Here is an 18,782-nt window from a genome sequence, read left to right as displayed (position 1 = left end):
GTTTCTCAGCTACCCAGCTTCTCTTTAATTAGGGTTCAGCAGCTCTGAAGAATATTGTCACACAGGTGACAAGAAAAACATTTCTTTAGAACATAAATTAAAGCATAAATGAACTGCCCAGCCGGTTTCACTCTGAGAAAACGTGGGCTTTTTCTCTCTGAAGGCTGGCACTCACCACCCTTCCTGAAGGAAATCATGTTCCTCAAGCTAGATCTTGACTTGAGAGACAGCCTGAAGAAGACATTTGTCATGAAAATGCCAAAAGTATGACAGCAAAGACTTTGTCTTATTCTCTAAATCTCCTGCTTTTCTATCTAACTTGGATAAATAATTAGGAAAAGTGCACAAATATTCTGTAATAATAGTCATTCTCCCAGATGACAACTTAAGGGGTTCCCTCACCGTTCTCAATATGATACATCTAACATTTGCTTTGTCTATCATCAACCGGGCTTGGTGATCACTCACACTAAGTACCCTCAAATAAGCATGGGTACTAGCCAGGCTTGGTGATCACCCAGACTCTCAGCCTCATCCCTCACTATTCACCCATCTGTGTTCCCAGTTTTCCATCATGCTCAGCTCTCTTGGACTCCTACACTTCTTCTTGGAGACCCAAGACACCCTCTGCCATTGTGCCTGTGCTTTCTGCACTCTCTCTGCTTGCCCTGGCAGCCCTCGGTGTGTGCACAGAGGCAAGCACTCGGTGACAGTTACTCGGCACCAACTTTCTGCACAGCAAGTCAACATGCACTGTGCATCCACGGGGTGCATCCTCTATGCAAACCTATGTTAAATACAGGCTCCTGGGACCTTCCCCAGGGTTTGCCGCGTCTGTGTGGGATCTGCTCCCCGTGGGCCTCCTCCCACCTGGGCACAGGCCACCTGTGGCTGGGCAGTAGGTCAGGACAGACAGGGTTGGCATGTCTGAGGTCCTTCTCAGCCTCAGCACCCTTGCTTCACCCTCATGGAAAAGACACTCAGCCCAGAGCCGATGACTTCCTCACAACATTTAAATGCTGCTCTACCTATGGGCAAACTTTTTCAAATAAAAGCAGTGATGAGGTTTGAAAGGTTTTGTTTGTGAGTGTTCCAGTCTGGGGCCTAATTAATCAGAAGATAAGCTTATAATCACTCCCCCACCCCAACCAGACCTAGGGAATGGGGACATAACACACCCCATTCATTTTCTCCAGCAGAGCTGCAGAAACGGGGAGGCCTGGCTTTCTTCCTCACCTCCTCTCTACTTACCAATCACATTCTCACCTTACCCCAACAGCCTCCACCTTCACCACAGAGCCAACTCAGACTTCCGTGACTGTGGCCACATGCTCACTACACTGTTAGGTTTGAAATATTCCGAATTATTGACTTTCAAAACAATTTCCCCACCCCCCCCTTCCCCTCCTCACCCCGGCCATCCCTCTCCTCCCTTTATCTCCCTCCTGGCCCTGCTTCAGCTATTTGAACTCAAAGCTTAGGCAAGCGAGTTAAGCACATCCCATTTTTACTTTTGCCAGTCCTGGGCTTGAACTCAGGGCCTGAATACTGTCCTTGGGCTTTCTCAAGGCTAGAGCTCTACCACTTGAGCCACAGCACCACTTCCAGTTTTTTCTACGTATGTGATACTGAGGAATCAAACCCAGGTCTTTGAGCATGCTAGGCAAGCACTCTACCACTAGGCCACATTCCCGGCCCCTTACTTTGTGTTTTGAGACAGAGCCTTGGGCTGGGCTCAAACTCTCAGTCCTCCCACTTCTGCCTCTGGAGTAGCTGGGGTACTGGTATGTACTACCACACCAGTTTCTTACTTTAAAATATAATGCGAACTACCCACCTTTTTTGAATATATTAAAGGAAGACTGGTAAAGAAAATTTCTCATAAAGAAAACTCTAGATATCATCATTCAAAATGCATATTTTTCCATTATTTTAAATTACCTTCAAATAGTTGAACAAAGGCTTCACAGTTCAGCATGTCAGTTTGTGAGTGCAATGCCTCTGGACCAGTGCTCCCCTCCCATCCTTCTCCTTCTCTCCCACACCCTCATGCCTTCAGCTTTCCTGGTTCCATGCTCAAATATGCTCATGGAGTCTTACGACTGCCTTTCATCCCCATTCCTCTCCATTTGTCTGCCTCCTCTTAGCCCTAACCATCCTCAGACAAGACATGTTTCAGCTTCTGGGTCTTTGTTTTGTTAAACTGTCAGCTAATTGTTCAGAAGAGTTATACTATGTAACCTCATCCAGCTTATGCCATACTGTGGTCAGTTACACTGTAGATAAGGTGTACAGTCTTGTGTGTACTTTGCCTATGTTCATATTTTAGATCTAACTTCCACAAAGGAGAGAAAACATGTGCCCTTTGTTTGTGAGCCTGACTTGTTTCACTCAATGTAATTTTTTCCAGGCCAGCCCATTTCCCTAAAATGGACATAATATTATTCTTCCTGATGGACAAATAGAAAAAACAATATATATCACAGAAGTAGGTAAACCACTAAGCAGAAAGATGTCAAGAATAATGAAATAATATTTTTTCTTCCAAAATAAAAATCCTTGAGACATATTAGTGTTCATAAAGTCTGAAGGAATTTTCTAAATGTCATCAATCATAATTGAAGTAAAATTAAAGATACAATTTAAGCCTTTCACATTTATTATAGATTTGGAAACTGAAATTGTTTCTGCTGAATAACATAATTTATAATAAAGACAATATTCTGCTGCTGTTAGGTTGCAATGTAATGTTTTATATTGAAGATCCATTTTCAAATTTCCTCATAAAAAATAAAAACAGATAATTACTTCAGGTACTTTTCATGACAAGAGCAGACCAAATTATAAAAAATAGTGAACATCAGAATAGCAGTAATGTCGAATTAAATATGTTGTATCCATGTATTCACATGGATTAATTTGGTATTTGCATAGTTTTTAATCTCTTGAAAAAGTTGTGGTCAACTTTATTTACGTAGCAAATCAATTGTTTTCTAGCAAAGAATGCAATTTTGTGACCTTTTGATGTTTATCACTATTTTTATTTAGATCTAGCAGATGACTGGATATTCCTGCTACAAATCAAATACAGAGTATAAAAGTATGGACTGGTCAAGAAGCTTTACAAATTTACTTGCAAGTGAGTTGAAAAAAATTAATTACTATGCCAATTACTTGTGAAATGTATAAGAAGTTTGTGTGTGTGTGTCTGTGTCTGTGTGTCTGTTGGTTCTGGGACTTGAACTCAGTGCCTGGGCATTGTCCCTAAACTTTTTTGCTCAGGACTAGCACTCCACCACTTAAAACACAGTCCCACTTCCAGTGTTTTGGATGGTTAATCGGAAATAAAATCCCATGGACTTTCGTGTTTGGGCTGGTTTTGAATCATGGATCTTAAGACCTCAGCTCCCTGAGTAGCTTGGATTATAGGCATGAGACACTGGTGCCTGGCATATGAGGAGGATTTTGTAAATTGTTAAACATCCACTGAAGTGAAAATTATTTTTAATATGGAGAAGAAATTTTGTCGTGAGAGTAGAAAAGGATTATTATTGTAGCAGTTGACTTGAAAATGAACTTGATAACAAAAGAAACCCTAGAGCCAACACTGAAGATTTGTTGTGCCGTCTAATGGGATTTGACCAAGCCAAGAAGGCTTGGAGCCCTAATGAGCACAGAGTGCCAGGGAGCAGCTGTGCCCACCAGAATTGGATTTGGAAGCTGCAGGAGGACCACATCCTGGCAACTAGCAGGTGCTTGTTCTTTTTTTAGTCCAAACTTGAACAACAATAACAGTATAAACAAAAGACACATACAAAGCACCCGTCCCCCCCCCCCACCCCGCCGCCGCCGCCACTGAACTTCAGAAGTAATACATTTTGCCACTTGGCTTTGGTGAGAAATCTGTTCTCCTAATCCTTCTCTGAGGACACAATGTTCTTGACTCCCTGCTTTCCCCATGCTGCCTCCCTCTCGGCTCAGGCCCTTCCTCCTCTGCTCTGCTGACCGCTGCTTCCTTTCCATCTCCACTCTGCCATCGTGGCCATTCCGCCCAGGTTTGCTTGGCTGAGACTCCAGCTTGACTCCACATCTGCCCTATTTCCTGTCCCTGCCAGCAGAGTCCATTCAGCTCTTCACTGCTCAGCTCCATTCTCTGGATTCCCAGTCTCATATGGCTGGTCTGGGCAGCAGCGCCCATCCCTCATTCCCTGAGCACAAAGCAAGGCCAGGCTGTGCTATGAGTCTTCACAGGGATGCTCACAACCTTAGCAAGAGCCGGGTCAGAGTAAGGGGCTTCACGGGATGCTCTCAGTCAGCCCAACAAGAGGGGCTCATCCATCGCACCCTTAGATGAGAAAGCAGAGGGTCAGGAAGGTGAGCCATCTGACCCAATTGCTTGTGCTCTGGAGTTGTCTGTGTTGTGATTTGAAAGTCTTAAACTGTAGAATCTTGCTCCCTCACAAACTGTTAAATACTCATACGACAGGTTTTCTAACTTTATGGTTGTTTCTGCATCATTCACATATATACAGATAATTTTCATTGTATTGCCAGGGAAAGAAGGGCACCTCTGAGGCTCATTATGGACAGTGAAAAGTTGTGACTGGTGCACATTGGAGAAGAGCTGTGATTGGTGCACATTGGAGAAGGATTGTGACTGGCACGTCTGAGGACTGTGATTGACACATCTGAATCATATGACTGGTGCACATCTGAGGGCTGTGAGTCCCTAAAAACTGGCATAAGCATGCCATGCTCCTCTCCTTGCTATTGAAGCTGCATATTTCTCAGTTTCCTCAGTCAGTCCTGAAAATTCTCTTCTGCAGACTCCCTCCCTTCCCACAGCCTCCCAGCCCCGGTGTTGCTAATTTAGGACCCCATGCACACTTTCCCCTGATAATCTTTTATTACCTCTTTGCACTCTTTACATGCACGAGTAGAGTGGGATAAGCTGGTTGTACAAAGAGCGGAGGACCTCCTGGGCTTTCCTTACACCCAGCAGAAGTCAGCTGAGGAGTGCCAGGCCACGCTGGAGTCTCCCATTGGTGCCTGGGCCCTTCATCTGCAGAGTAACTCTTGTATTTTTCTGCTAATTGACCCAGCAATGTGAGGCCAGGGAAAGCTAAGCAGACGGACAGCTACAGCCGAGCCTTTCTTTTTACCTTTCAGGCAGTTGGTGTTTGGAGTCTTGTCCTATAGTACAAATCCAATGTCTGCAGGCCTGTTATAAACTGGCAGTTGGTGGCTTATACCCAAAGCAGTGCCATGCACAGACTTCTGTCTTATCAGGCTGAGAAGAGGTTGGTTCTGGACAATCGGTGTCACAAATACTTGCCAGTCCATCCTTCCGTTCCACTCCAAAGCGGGGGGCTGCCCGTGGGTTCTTATCTTCTACTCACACAGACTAGAAACTAGATTAGTGTTGTCAGCCTGAACCCCGCTCTTATAGCCCCAGAGATTCACATTTATGGCTCCAGGCATTAACAGTTAAAGCATACAGCTAGCTCTAAGTGTGCAGGTGATAGCAACTTCTGGGCCCTCAAAGCCATGAGCTTATTTATGGCTCTGGGCTCTCAAAGCTTTGGGCTTAGTTATGGTCCTAGGTCCTTGAGAACCACAGGCTGATGGTGCCAGGATTTCAAAGCCAGTGATTCACAGATGATGATGCTCAGATTTGAGGCTTTGCTTTGGGCTCTCAACACCATAGGCTGTTAGCATTACAGCTCCTGTATTTCAGGTGCTGCGAAGCCTTGGCTTTTAAGTTTTGGCAACTCTCTGAAACACTTGCAGCAGCTGGAAGCTCTTCAGCCTCTGCTCTTCCTCTGGCTCTGCAGTGTCTTCTCTGCTTTAGTCTGGGACACTTCCAGTGGGAGGGAGAAGTTCAGGAGAGAAGGAAGGCCCGAGGTGGAAACCTGTGCTTCTAACCAAGTCTCCTGGTATGTCTGCTCACAGCTTCTAGTGCATCACAAGTCTCCAACACATACCATACAAACCCTCAGCTGTGCACCAATGACAAGCTTGGGGTGTGTATCAATCATAGCCATCCAGTGTGTTCCCATAGCCTCAGTTGTGTTCCATTCACAACTGAGGTGCACAGCCTCCCTCCTGTCAATCCCATGCTTTCTGCTGACTTGCTGGAGGGGAGGGGCCACCCCAGCCCTGAGTGGGAATTGCTGCAAGATGGAATGTGGCCATTCCTGTGTGGCTGGCTGGAAGTGAATTCACCAGAGCTGGCAGCATCTGGAGCAGTGGTGGTTGGAGCAGTACCTCCCCAAGCAAAGTCATGGTGTTGGTTGCAGAGCTGGCATGGGACTTCCTTGGAGCACCTGTGGGGGTCAGAGCAGCCAGGCTCTCCTCTGTGTCATCCTTCTGCACCCACAGCACATCCATATTGTTTGTTCTCGACTGTTCTCCACGTGGGAATCACTTTGTGCCACTGGGGCACCTACGAAACCCTGGCAGTGTCATGAAGGCCAGAGCTGTCATCATAACACATTCCCCGGGCTGAGCATCCAATCTGCATGGGAATCTGACCTACCATGCAGTGGACGTCCCCTGGGCACACACAGCTGGATTCAGCTTTCATTAGGGCGATGGCCGATGTTCGTAAATCACCTTCTCCCTTTACTCTCGCCCCTACCCTACATCTGCATAAGGACTACATACATAACGAGGAGAGAGCACATGTCTTCAGCTACAGCCTGTCTTGGGGTGTAGAAGTTATCTACATTGGCTAGGCACTGGTGGCTTACCCCGGTTATCCTAGCTACTCAGAAGGCTGAGATCTGAGGATCGCAGTTCAAAACCAGCCCGGGCACAGAAGTCTGTGAGACTCTTATCTCCAATTAACCATCAGAAAAATGGAAGTGGCACTGTGGCTCCAGGGGTAGGATGGTAGCCTTGAGCTGAAGAGCTCAGGGACAGCGCCCAGGCCCAGAGTTCAAGACCCACCACCCACCACAACAACAACAACAAATTATCTACACCATGTTCCAAGTGACTCTCAAAGTCAGTGCCATCTTCCTCCTAGATTACGAGTGTTAGACATTTACGCAGACCTCAGTGGGGAAGGTGTACCTCAGTTATGTGACTTCTAAGAGGTAGGCTGAGCAGAGTCTTGTGGCTATAACCTGACTAGCTAGCTGTTTTACTCTGTCTTCCTCATCAACACCTCATCCTCCTTGGTATGATTTAAGTGACTGGGGCTCTGTTGAGCACCTCTGTCTCTCCCTCCTCTCTGACTCCACCCCCTCTCACTTTTTTTTCAGAGCCATATCAAAAAATCCATCTCTCTATGTGGCTTTCCTAGCATGCGGTCTGTATCTCCTGCTTCTTGCACTGCAGAAGACTCAGTGCAGCAACTCACAGCAGCAAGACTCAGTGTTCCCACAAGCAGTGCTACATGGCCTCAGAATTTGTATTGCTTGTTCTGTCACACTGTATTAGCTAAAACAGTGACAAGCCCTCTGAGTTTAAGGGGAAGGGGCAGAGCAAAGACACTCTTGTCTTCCCAGAGCATGGCATTTCTGCCATCTTGTTACCCTCCTCACATATAAACGCCTGCACAACTCTCTCCAACTGCCACAGAACTCTCTGCTTTGAAAATAATTACAACCAGTTCTTGCCAGCTGCCAGACTCAGCATCCTTACACATGGAACTCAAACCAGCACCCTCATACAACTCTCCAGAGTTCTGTGTCCCCACCATTGACCTGACCTCGTCCTGGCCTCCCCAGGGTTGGCTGCCCTGGACTGGAACTTCCTCTTCCTGAGGCTGGACCCTCCCTCCCCTCGTCATTCACTTCCTCCCTGACCTACACCCGCCCCTACTGGGCACTTGCTCCTTCCTCTATCACTCTCAGGAGGGTTCCCCTTCACCTTCATATCTAATTGTGTCATCTCCACTGTTGACTCATAGTCCCCCTCGTCACTAACTCACCATTTCTCTGGTGGTCACTGTTTTTAATAATGACTGTTTCAATAATCATCATGATTTGATGATTAAACATATCTGTGCTGCTTTGGATGCCAGGACACCGCAGTCCCTGGAGGATGTACCTCCTTTCTCAATGGCAGAGACAACGAGCAGCCAGACCCACCTGCTATCTCTGCCTCTCAGTGGAATGCTTTCATCATGGCATTGTGCCTCTTGAACTGCCTGGCTCCCATCACCAGCCTAGCAAGCAGTGTGACATTTTCTACCACCACCCTCCCTCCACCCAAAACAGCAGCATTCATCACAACCTGATTCACATGCCAGGAAGGATGGCGGTGGCTAGTTTTCAAAGTAAACAAGAGTCTTTTCCACCCTGTGCTTTGAGTTATACTGGGCAGGCAGAGTGCGGGGCACATGTGACGGCCGAGGCGAAGATGGAGGCTGACTGGCCAGACCCGGATCTCCAAGGATTGTGACTTTTCCAGCTGCCCTCCCTCCCAAGGACATCACTAACCACTTTTCTTATTAAGCCCTGCAGGCCTCTCTCTGATACAGAATTAGATCCCCTTAAACAGAATGCAGATGTCTGTGGCTGTGACTGAGATACAGGCGTGTGGACTCAGAATTGGCAGCCATGATGGAAGCGGTCGTCCTGCCAGTGCTCTCGCTGTGCGTCAGTTGTCAAGTGTTGTGAACTCTGGGTGAACTGTTGAATGGCCGGGCTTCTGAATCCATAGACATGAAGAGTAGGCCCCGGGCTATGGTGACTGACATGAACCGTGAGCCTGGATGGGGAGGCAGGGCCCACGAGGTGGGTCACGTGGACCCCCTTCTCAGCTCGATAGACTGCAACTTGAGTGCTTTGTCAGAGTTCAAATATCAGGTGTCTACTGAACACGTCAGACAAGCGACAGAGAATCTTGAAGAACAATGCAGAAGTGGTACTGTGGCTCAAGTGGTAGAGCGCTAGCCTTCAGAAAGCTCAAGAACAGTGCCCAGGCCCAGAGTTCAAGCCCCAGGCCAGGCAAAAAGAAAAAAAAAAGATTCTTATCTTCAATTAACCACTAAAAAGCTGGTAGTAGAGCTATGGCTCAAGTAGTAGAGTGCCAACCTTGAGAAAAAAGCCCAAGGAGAGTGCCCAAATTCTAAATTTGAGCCCTGGGATCAGCAAAAAAATATAAAAGCAAAAACCCAGGATAAAAGTGCATATACATGTACAAGTATTGCATGTGAAATGATAAAACAATGAATTAGCTGTTCTTCAGTCCCACTCTATTTCTTTTGGTGAATGGCAGTCACACTCCACTCTATTGATCTGCATGGCTTGCTAGATCTACCTCTAAGTAAAAAAAATTGCTCTCACCAGAAAGCAGAGTGCCAGGACTCATTGGCCCACCTTCAGAGTTCCCACTTGTTTACGTCTACCACATAAGATTTCCCCACAAGGTAATCAAGGGAGGCAGTGTTTTCCTCCATGCATTACTAGCATACCCTCTTGGTCCTCACCCCCATCCCACCAGCTCACCCCCAGGGACTACATGCTGCCTGCCACAGCTCACCTGGGGCTGACTCCACCCACAGATGCTGGCTTGGACCATCCATCCATCCACCCATACACCCATCTATGTATCCATCCACCCACCCATCCATCCATCCATCCACCCACCCACCCATCCTTCTATCTACCCATCCATCCATCCATCCATCCATGCATCCACCCATCTACCCACCTATCCACCCATGCATCCATCTACTCATCCATTTATCCACCCACCCACCCACCTATCCACCCATCCATCCATCCATCTATCCATCTACCCATCCACCCATCCACCTATCCATCCATCCATCCATCCATCCACCCACCCACCCACCCATCCACCCACCTATCCATCCATCCATCCACCCATCCATCCTTTCATCCATCCACCCATCCACCTACCCACCAACCCATCCATCTATCCATCCATCCATCCATCCTGGCACCCATGCTGGCTGGGGACAGCAGCCCCAGGCAGGAGCAGCTCAGCCCACAGCCTTGCGGGGTTCATTTGTCAGCACAGTGTTTATATATACAGGGTTGGAAGGTCCTATCCTGCATGGACAATGCTCTTCCCACCATCTAGATGCCCTCCTCGCATTCTCCATCCCACCAGCACCTGTGCCATAAGAGACGTCCACCCCTCCACCCTGCCCCAGAAGAGACACCTTTAGGAAGAGCTTCTCATTAACCAAAATCTCTAGGAAGGAATGGCATTCAATGTACATTGAAATATGGAAAGAAAAAGTTCAATGACTCCAATCCTAGGTTTAGAAAATCAAGAAGAGTTAGGGTGAATTCATTGTGTGTGGGTTAAGTGAACACACATGAGCCTACCCCAACACACATATGCACATAGAAACTCTTCCAATGTGGATCTCAGTATGATTCCCAACTATGAAATTTACATGTCTAACTGAAGAGTTAATAGTGAAACATGCATCAGGACAGTATGAAATCTGTACTTTTCATCCACAGGTATTAACTGCAAGAGCTGACTGCAGGCCTTGGAGACCCCCAAGCTGGGGTGGGGGCAGTGTTGTTACCATTTACTACCCACTTTCTTTGCTGGGAGTTGGAATGGTAAAGCTTCAAATATCGTTCCTTTCCATTATTTGCAGCTCTCTCTCTAAATGTAAATATATCTGTATCAATAGATAGATAGATATAGATCTATATGTACAGAGTGTATATATATATATATATATATATATGTTCACTATAAATGGGTGAGGGCTGGATAATGATAAATAACAGGGCTAGATAGGTATGTAACTAGATAAATATAGATATATATAGATAAATAGATAGATAGATAGATAGATAGATAGATAGATAGATAGATAGATAGATAGGAAAGCTTGAATAGGTGAAACACACCTAGGAGAAGCAATATGGGCTAATAAACAGAAGCCAAAAAAATTTTCCATATGGTTATCTCTGTAGATTAAGATATTAAATTTACATTAGAAATTATTAAAGCCAATGTTTTAAATTAGTGTGAAAAGTATGTTTTAGGTAGCACTCAATATGTTACAATACTAAATTGTGTTCCTAAACAAGAATCTTAGGCACTGTGCGGCCAGGTCCTCTCCTGAACACTGCCTTTTGTAATTATAATGTACAGTTATATTCAACACTGCCTTTTCTACAGCTCTCTGCCCCTTGAAGTTGCCTGAGCGGAGCATCTGGTCCACAGCAACCACCCATACCTGGAGTGAAGGGTAAGTAGGAACCACGAGCCAGTGGTTTCATAGCTTTATTGGTTCTTTCTCGGTTTTGGTGTGGATGGCAGCATGATTCAGTGGCTGCCACTGCTGGGAAGCCATTTCTGTTGACCACAGTCACAAGGCTGGCCGCTGACCTGGCTTCAGATGTGCATGCACATACATGCGTGTGCAGGAATGACCACACACATGTGTACATGAACACACACACACATGCAAACAATACTGTGCTTTTACAGATGTGCTTTTTTAAAATACAAAACACAATTACACACAATTGGTCTGGGTTTCATGAAGCTACCATGGACTGAGAAAACCCGAAGTGGGTTTTCAAGTACTGCTCACTTCAGCAGAACCCCCTCACCAAGAACTCTAATCAGCCAGCTCTATAAAAATCAATGATAATAAGAAAAATAAAAAGGCTTTTTTGGAAAAACACTAAGCCATAACGTAAGTAAGATTCACAAATGTTGATATGTAACATATTCATATTAATTTGTGCTGATGTATAGATTACAATGTACAACAGAAGAAAAGACCTGTCATCACATTCAGAAGCCCATGAATACAGTTATCAGTAGAGAATTAAAATTACCAGTTGCTCAAAGGAAACAGACTGAAATCCACAGCAATTGTTGGTAGTGTGTTACATATAAACCTACCTCTTCAAAGAAATATGAGTATTCTATTAAATCTTAGGAAGAAACACAATAAAAATTTCAGAAGCAAGTAGCAGCAACTGATTGTATCAGCTACTTTTTTCTTTCCCTTCTCCCTGAAGTTTGTCCTTAAATTCTAATTTTGTATCTAAAAATGTACAGTCCACTAGACTTCTACACCAAGAGGTCATGTCTGCATGACAAGCCTTTGGCTTTTGGAATAGGAGCTCTGTACATACACACACACACACACACACACACACACACACACACACACACACACTCACGATATCTTAGACAATAGAGACCAAATATGGCTAAGGTACTTTATACTCTGCACTAATCTTCTAATAATTGGACACCAAACTGTATCTACAGAAAGAGAACCCTAAGGAAGGAAGTAGACATGCAAATATACTTCTAGGGGAAAGCAATCACTTGTATTACAATATGGATTTTTCCTACTTTAGACCAAAATAAAAACCAAAGTATTGACTATTTCAAGGTTCTGATATTTGAAGAGCATTGCGATACAGAACTCTCATTTTACCTAAGCATTTGCCTAGTTGGACATTAATATTATTATACATGGCAATAAATATAATTTACATCTGCATACCGTGCTTCCAAGAGGCGTATGCTCTCTGTACAGATGGAGGACTGGTCGTGAGCCTTGTCAATAAATACTATTAGAAGGGCGACAGTTTGATTGGCAAAGTTAACATTTCTTTACAAGTAACACACCTCTTGCTACAGTCACTCACTGAGCTCCTGCTGCTGTAAGTGCTTTCAGTGGCTGCATCCAATCAAAGAAAGATTGGTGTCCTGTCTAGGCAGAGAAGACGCGGAGCTGGAACCTGTCCAGCCCACAGCTGGTAAACCCTATAAGAATTTTTAGACAAGGACTGACTAAAGACAAAAAAAAAATACAGAAGATTTCATCAGCCCCTGGTTGCCTAGTGGCTTAATGATCTACCAAGACTGGCCTTCCAAGCCCAGGTACCCCACAGCTGATGTCACAAGCCAATGCAGTTTCAACTCTGAATTCTGACTTGCACACTGCATCTCTTCTTAATCTTATTTCAGTGACAAACTGAAGTCCTTAAGACACCAATTTATAAGCATTCATAAAAGCTTGAACTTAATACTGAAATATCTTCAGAGTGTGAAATTATTTGTTTTCAAAGGCAAACAGTTTTAGCTTTCTTTTACCCAGAGGCAGCCAGACTCCTCTCTCCAGAGGACTCATAGAGTCACACTGTGCCGTGTGTGTGTGTGTGTGTGTGTGTGTGTGTGTGTGTGTGTATGTGTGTGTGTGTGTGTGCTTCCTGGTGCTCCAGCAGCTCAAGCTGGACATCTCACCGGGAGCACAGATCTTCATGGATTCCCCTCCTGGAGGAAGCTGATATGAGTGACCATTCTTGTTACTATTTGCTAGCATCCCCACATCATCATGTATTGGAGCAGAGCAGTTGCACAGCACACACGAGACTCTGGGTTCGTCTCCAGCACTAGGGGAAAAACAGAAGGAAAGAAACATGTCAAGTAGGAAAGGATGTTTCCAGTGTCCACCTGTGTCTGGCTACACACACACACACACACACACACACACACACACACACACACACACGCACCAGGCTGAAACAATGTTTAACACACACTCATACACAGGCAGACTAACAAGAGACCTAAAAGGAAGAAAAATGGAAGATGGGGAATTACTACAGAAATGTGTCCACTCAATTTGAGTTAAATACAAACACATGCCCCGGAGTGTCCACTCTTTATCTCACTGAACACAGAGTCACATGTTTGAAGGGGTCAAGACAGTAAAATGTATTATAGGGATGGTCTTCTAGGGACTGAGACAGACAGTGTTGTGTGGATCTCACTATGCAAGACCTGGTCAAGTAAGGCGCAGGCATCTGCTTCGTTTGAGTTCTGGAACCCCATGTGTAAGAACTGAACATGTGGACGAATGGCTGTGCAGGAAGCCTAAGGGCAGCTGTTCTCCAGTGAAGCACTGCAGAGCTCACAAACCCTCAGCCCACGCGGGAATGACTGGCAAGAACTGATAAGCAGTGCTAAGCCCCACAGGGCAGCCTGGGGGCAGCTTCCTTCCTGAACACAGCCCCGAAGAGCGCCACTCCATGCCACTCCACCGCTGCTCAGCCACCAGCTGCAGCCTCTGACAAGGCTGGATGCTCAACAGCTTTCCAACAAGAAATTCCCTTTATCTGTGGTTACTCATTGTGTTTCCTTTACTAGACTCATTATACAAAACTGGACCTCCCCAAGGGCTATAAATTCAGCAATTCATCATTCATTAAAAATCACTATTTGAGTTGTTGAAATAGTTTACGAAGGTTTTATTAATGCCTGCCAGAGACCATTACAGAGAAGAAATACTATCATTTTCAACTCTTAGTGGTTTGTTTAGCACTCTGCAGCTTGTTTTGGTTCAGTGATACTTAGTTTCAGTGAGTTTTCCATTCTTCTCTTTCCACATGTCTCTTCCTTTCCCAAACCCCAATGTCCAGATAGGAAATTCACTGAAGGGCGGCCCCCTCTTTCCAGCTGCATTTGATGTTTTCTGACACTCTGAGGAAGCCAACGGGGCCCTTTCCTCCCTGGCTTTACCCCCCACCATCGCCCCCTTCCCTCCCGCTGCGCGCTGAAAAGTTGATCCTGTGTCCAGCAGCCTTCCCTGCCTGAACAGCGGCTCAACTTCAGATCTGAGACTTTTCCCAGCAGTGTTCACAGACCTGAGGGCGCTCCTCTGGGGACACCAGCCAGCCAGCCAGCCAGCCAGCCAGCCAGCCAGGCGCGAGCAGGGAAAGGCTGCAGGTGCAGGAAGCCTGGCGGGGCGCAGTCTGTGTCTACCCGGGAAGCAACAATCAGACTCCCGACACCTCGCGAGGACTGAGTGGCCCCCCAGAAGTGACTGGAAGAGCCTCCCTTCCCAGGCTGTTTCTATTCACCAGCCTCAAACAAACGGTGCGCTACGATCTAGACGGGAGCCCAGCCGGATGCCCAGATCCTAGGGCTACAGGGCGACAGTCGGCCTTGCGAGAACAGGGGTTTTGGCTTGCCCCTGCCCTAATGAACCTCTGAAAGCAACAAGGGCTTCGAGGAGCCAGGGCTCCCAGACTTCAGCGGGTGAACTTCCTCGGAGGAATCCCTGATAGCACCCACAACACAGCTCTGAAAAGTCCCTGTGCAGTTCACTCCGCGTGGAGCGGCTGCTGAGCGTGACCTGCAGAAGACAGGGCAGACTTCACACCGAGCCCCAGGCGCTCGGTAGACAGACCGCAGGAGAGCAAACAAAGTCTCTAAATGTGCCCAGTTCTACGGCGTCTGCGTCTTCTGCGGACCACGTTCCGGCGCCCCCGCCCCAGGACCCAGTCCCCAGTCCCGAGCCCCGCTCGCCCCGCGCGGCTCCCGGAGAGGCCCTACTCTCCCGGGAGCCCGCGCGGGGCGAGCGGGGCTCGGGACTGGGGACTGGGTCCCTGGGGGCGGGGGCGCCGGAACGTGCGTCCGCAGAAGACCGCAGACGCCGTAGAACTGGGCACATTTAGAGACTTCTCCGTTTGCCTCTCCTGCCGGTCTCGTCTACCGAGCGCCTGGAAGTACAGAATGGGGTCCACGCAGCTGTTGAGGCTGGCCAGCCCGCGGGTCACCTGGTAGGTGGCGTACACGCGGTCGTTGAAGGCGCACATCTCCGGGGACTGGAAGTCCAGCCGGGCGCGCAGGTTCATGGTCTTCATCACGTGGAAAGGGACATAGGAGACGGCGAAGACGGTGAGCACGATGACGACCAGGTAGACGGACTTCCTCCGGAGCGGCGAGTCGTCCAGGTCGTTGTGCACCAGGGCGCGCACGATGCCGCCGTAGCAGGCCAGGATGAGCACGAGCGGGACGCAGAACATGGCCACGGTGGTGCACAGGCTGTAGACGAAGTAGCTGCGCAGGTGCTCGTCGGAGGTGGTGTCGTAGCAGGTGATCGTCCGGTTCCCGCGCACGCCGGTGCCCGAATAGAAGAGGATGGGCGCGATGGCCACGGCCACCAGCAGCCACACCAGCGCGCTGACGTACACGGCGTTCCTCTTCTTGAGCCGGCCCAGCGACTGCAGCGGGTGCACCACGCCGCTGTAGCGGTGCGCGCTGATGCAGGTGAGGAAGAGGATGCTGCCGTACAGGTTCAGGTGGAAGATGAAGCGCTGCAGCCGGCACATGGCGTCCCCGAACACCCAGTCGGTCTTATTGAAGTAGTAGAAGACCAGGGCCGGCAGAGTGAGCACGTACAAGAAGTCGGCCAGCGCCAGGTTGAACATGTACACCGAGATGCCGCTCCACGGCCGCATGTGGCACAGGAACATCCAGATGGCCACGCTGTTGCCCACGAGGCCCACGACCGACACCAGGATGTACACGGCCGGCAGGTAGTAGAACTGGAAGCCGGTCTTGGTGAGCGCGCACTTGAACGCGGCGGGGGGCGCGGCCGAGCCGTTGCCCCAGGACGAGGCCGGGCCGCCCAGGAAGCCGGCGTCCGTCCCGTTCGGGACCGACGGCCACGGGGGCACCGTGGTCATGCTTTCCTTTTCCGCAGCCCGGGCAGCGGCTCCGAGGGGCGGGCGGCGGCGGCGGCGGGAGGGCGGCGGCGCCCCGGAGAGCGGGCAGCATGGGAGAGGCGGGCGCGCGGGAAGGGCGGGGAGCCGGGCGCCGCCGCGGGACCGGGCGCGCGGGGCTCACCCTCGCCGGCTGCGGCCGCGCGGCCTCCGGGGGCCATGAAATCCGCCCCGGGCGCGCGCCCGAGCCCGGCCTGGGGCGGGGGGCGGCCGAGCCGGAGGCGCCGGGGTTACGCCGCGGAGGGCGCGCAGAGCGAGGCCACCAACTTTCCGGCCGCGCCTCCCGGGGGCCCGCGACCGGCGGGGGTCCAGCCCGGCTCGCCTGGCCGCGCGGAGGGCGCTGCCCGCCTCCTCCGCCCGAAGGTCAACTGGGCTCGAGCGCCGTCCTCCCGCTGACCCGGGGAGCCGGGGCTGGAAGCCGGGCGCCCGCCGCACCGCCTCCGCCAGCCGCTCCCGCCCCGAGCTCCGCCCCGCGCTCCGCCCCGCGCCCGCCCCGAGGCCCCTCCCGCCCCGCGCCGCGGTCCTGGGCCGGGCTCTCGGCGAGGCCGTGGCGGGGCTCTCAGAGCCGGGGCGGGTGCGGCGCCCGGAGCCCGGCTAGAGTGGGCGGAGCCTGCGCGCCCCAAGTCCGCGTCCCGCGGGAGGAGGGCGTGCCCGCGCCCGCCCCCATCGTCCCCCCCCCCGCGCCGGGCGCCGTCCCCGAGGGGCGCGGGGTCTCCAGGAGGCAGCCAGGTCCCGGGAGCGTCGGAGGGCCCGCGAGGGCGGGGGGCCCGGGAGGGTGCGGGCGGTCCCCGCTGCGCCCGGCCCAGCGCGCCGGCCGGGTCGTGGGGACGCGAGGCCGCCCGTGGATGGTCGATCGGCGTCTCCTCTCCCCCCGGTTCTTCTACAGCCTAAGGGAGCTGCGGACATGCAGGAAAGAGGCCCGCTGGACTTCGGGCGCTGAGACTCTGCAGCTCCCGCCCGCCCGCTCTCGGGCGCCTTCGCCGGACCCGCAGCCCCAGGCCTAGGGCCCCGAGACGCGCGCGCGGCGCTTGGCCGCCCCCCGGCCGAGCCCCCGTACCATCACTGACTGCTTCTCCTCATGAACCAGTGCAGAGCCCCGCGCCCTCGCCGGAGCCTCGGGTAGGGTTTCCGGAAGGGACAGTGATGGCCGGGCCGCCGAGCTCGCCGAGCCCCGCGCAGGACAGAGCCCTCCCGCCTCCGAGGCTCACCAAAGACCAGAAACTGCGTGGAAAGCGACCCCCAGGCCAAGTCTTGAGAGGAGCTGGAGTTTACATTCAGCTATGCAGAGAGAAAACGCAATTGCATCTCCAACACGATTCCTCTGTGGTTAGGGATTTTTATTACCAATCTTATTTCTTTGAATTAAACCGATCAGTTGCCATTGCCTGTGGAAAGTACCCTGAAAATGTAGAGTGGGACTCCCTCAATTACTACGTTTATGGAAAATCCTTTTCTCAAATGAATTGAAACATTAAGTGATGCATTACAAAAGAAAAGTTTAATTATAAACTGATTACCGTCTGGGATATGTTTAAATGGACTTCATGCGATCTGTTTTCTGTAACATACTAACACAGGCTTCTCTCTTGGAGGATAAGCAATCCAAAGATGAAACACCCACAAAATATGTACTCTACCGATTCTTTCTGGTCCCAAGGTTACTTGGTAAGTGAACCCTTAAAAATACTTGGAGGGTGCCAAGCACCATGACTCACACCTGTAGTACTAACTACTCAGGAAGCTGAGATCTGAGGATCGCAGTTAGAGGCCAGCCTAGCCCAGGTAGGAAAGTCTGTGAGACTCTCATCTCCAGTTAACCACCAGAAAACGGAAAGTGGAGCTGTGCCTCAAGTGATAGAGCTCCAACCTTGAACAAAGAAAAGTGCAGGGACAGCGTTCAGGTCCTGAGTTCAAGCCCCAGGGCACACACACACATGTAAGTGTGCCTCCTTAAAGCGTGCCACCAGACCTAGATAGCTCTCTCCCTCCCGCCCTCCTCCCCTGAACATACCTTTGCTGCAGAGGAATCTGCATGAGAGCCAGGAGGAAGAAAGGATAGAGAGGCCAGGAGGAATCCAAGCTGAGAACTGTGGATTTCCCCCTCCATCCAGTATCTTTCTACATGCTGTTGATTCTCCATCAGACCTCACTAGGCCAAAACTTGCCCATTTCCCAGAGTTTCTATACCACAAGCCTTGGTTAAATAAGGTTATTTTGGTTTTCTCTGTCATTGGCTCTAAGTGTGCTGGTATGATTGATGAAAGAAAGGAAAGTAATGACATTTCACTCTGT

At 49.7% G+C, this 18,782-nt stretch overlaps 1 protein-coding gene across 1 annotated transcript; it reads right to left on the bottom strand.

Moving 5' to 3' along the window:
- Nucleotides 1-15,314: 15,314 nt before the first annotated feature.
- On the bottom strand, nucleotides 15,315-16,549 carry P2ry1 (purinergic receptor P2Y1). The gene has a single exon (XM_090328375.1). The coding sequence runs from the start codon at nucleotides 16,452-16,454 to the stop codon at nucleotides 15,315-15,317; it is 1,140 nt and encodes a 379-aa protein (XP_090184501.1). The 5' UTR covers nucleotides 16,455-16,549.
- Nucleotides 16,550-18,782: the final 2,233 nt, after the last annotated feature.

The sequence above is a fragment of the Megascapheus bottae genome, chromosome 1, assembly GCF_031878675.1.
Source record: "Megascapheus bottae isolate mThoBot1 chromosome 1, mThoBot2.hap1, whole genome shotgun sequence".
In the NCBI taxonomy this organism is placed as follows: Eukaryota; Metazoa; Chordata; class Mammalia; order Rodentia; family Geomyidae; genus Megascapheus; species Megascapheus bottae.
This window is presented reverse-complemented; position numbering and strand designations above follow the sequence as displayed.

Coding starts and splice junctions, on each gene's coding strand:
- P2ry1 (XM_090328375.1), bottom strand. CDS start 16,454: ATGACCACGGTGCCCCCGTGGCCGTCGGTCCCGAACGGGACGGACGCC.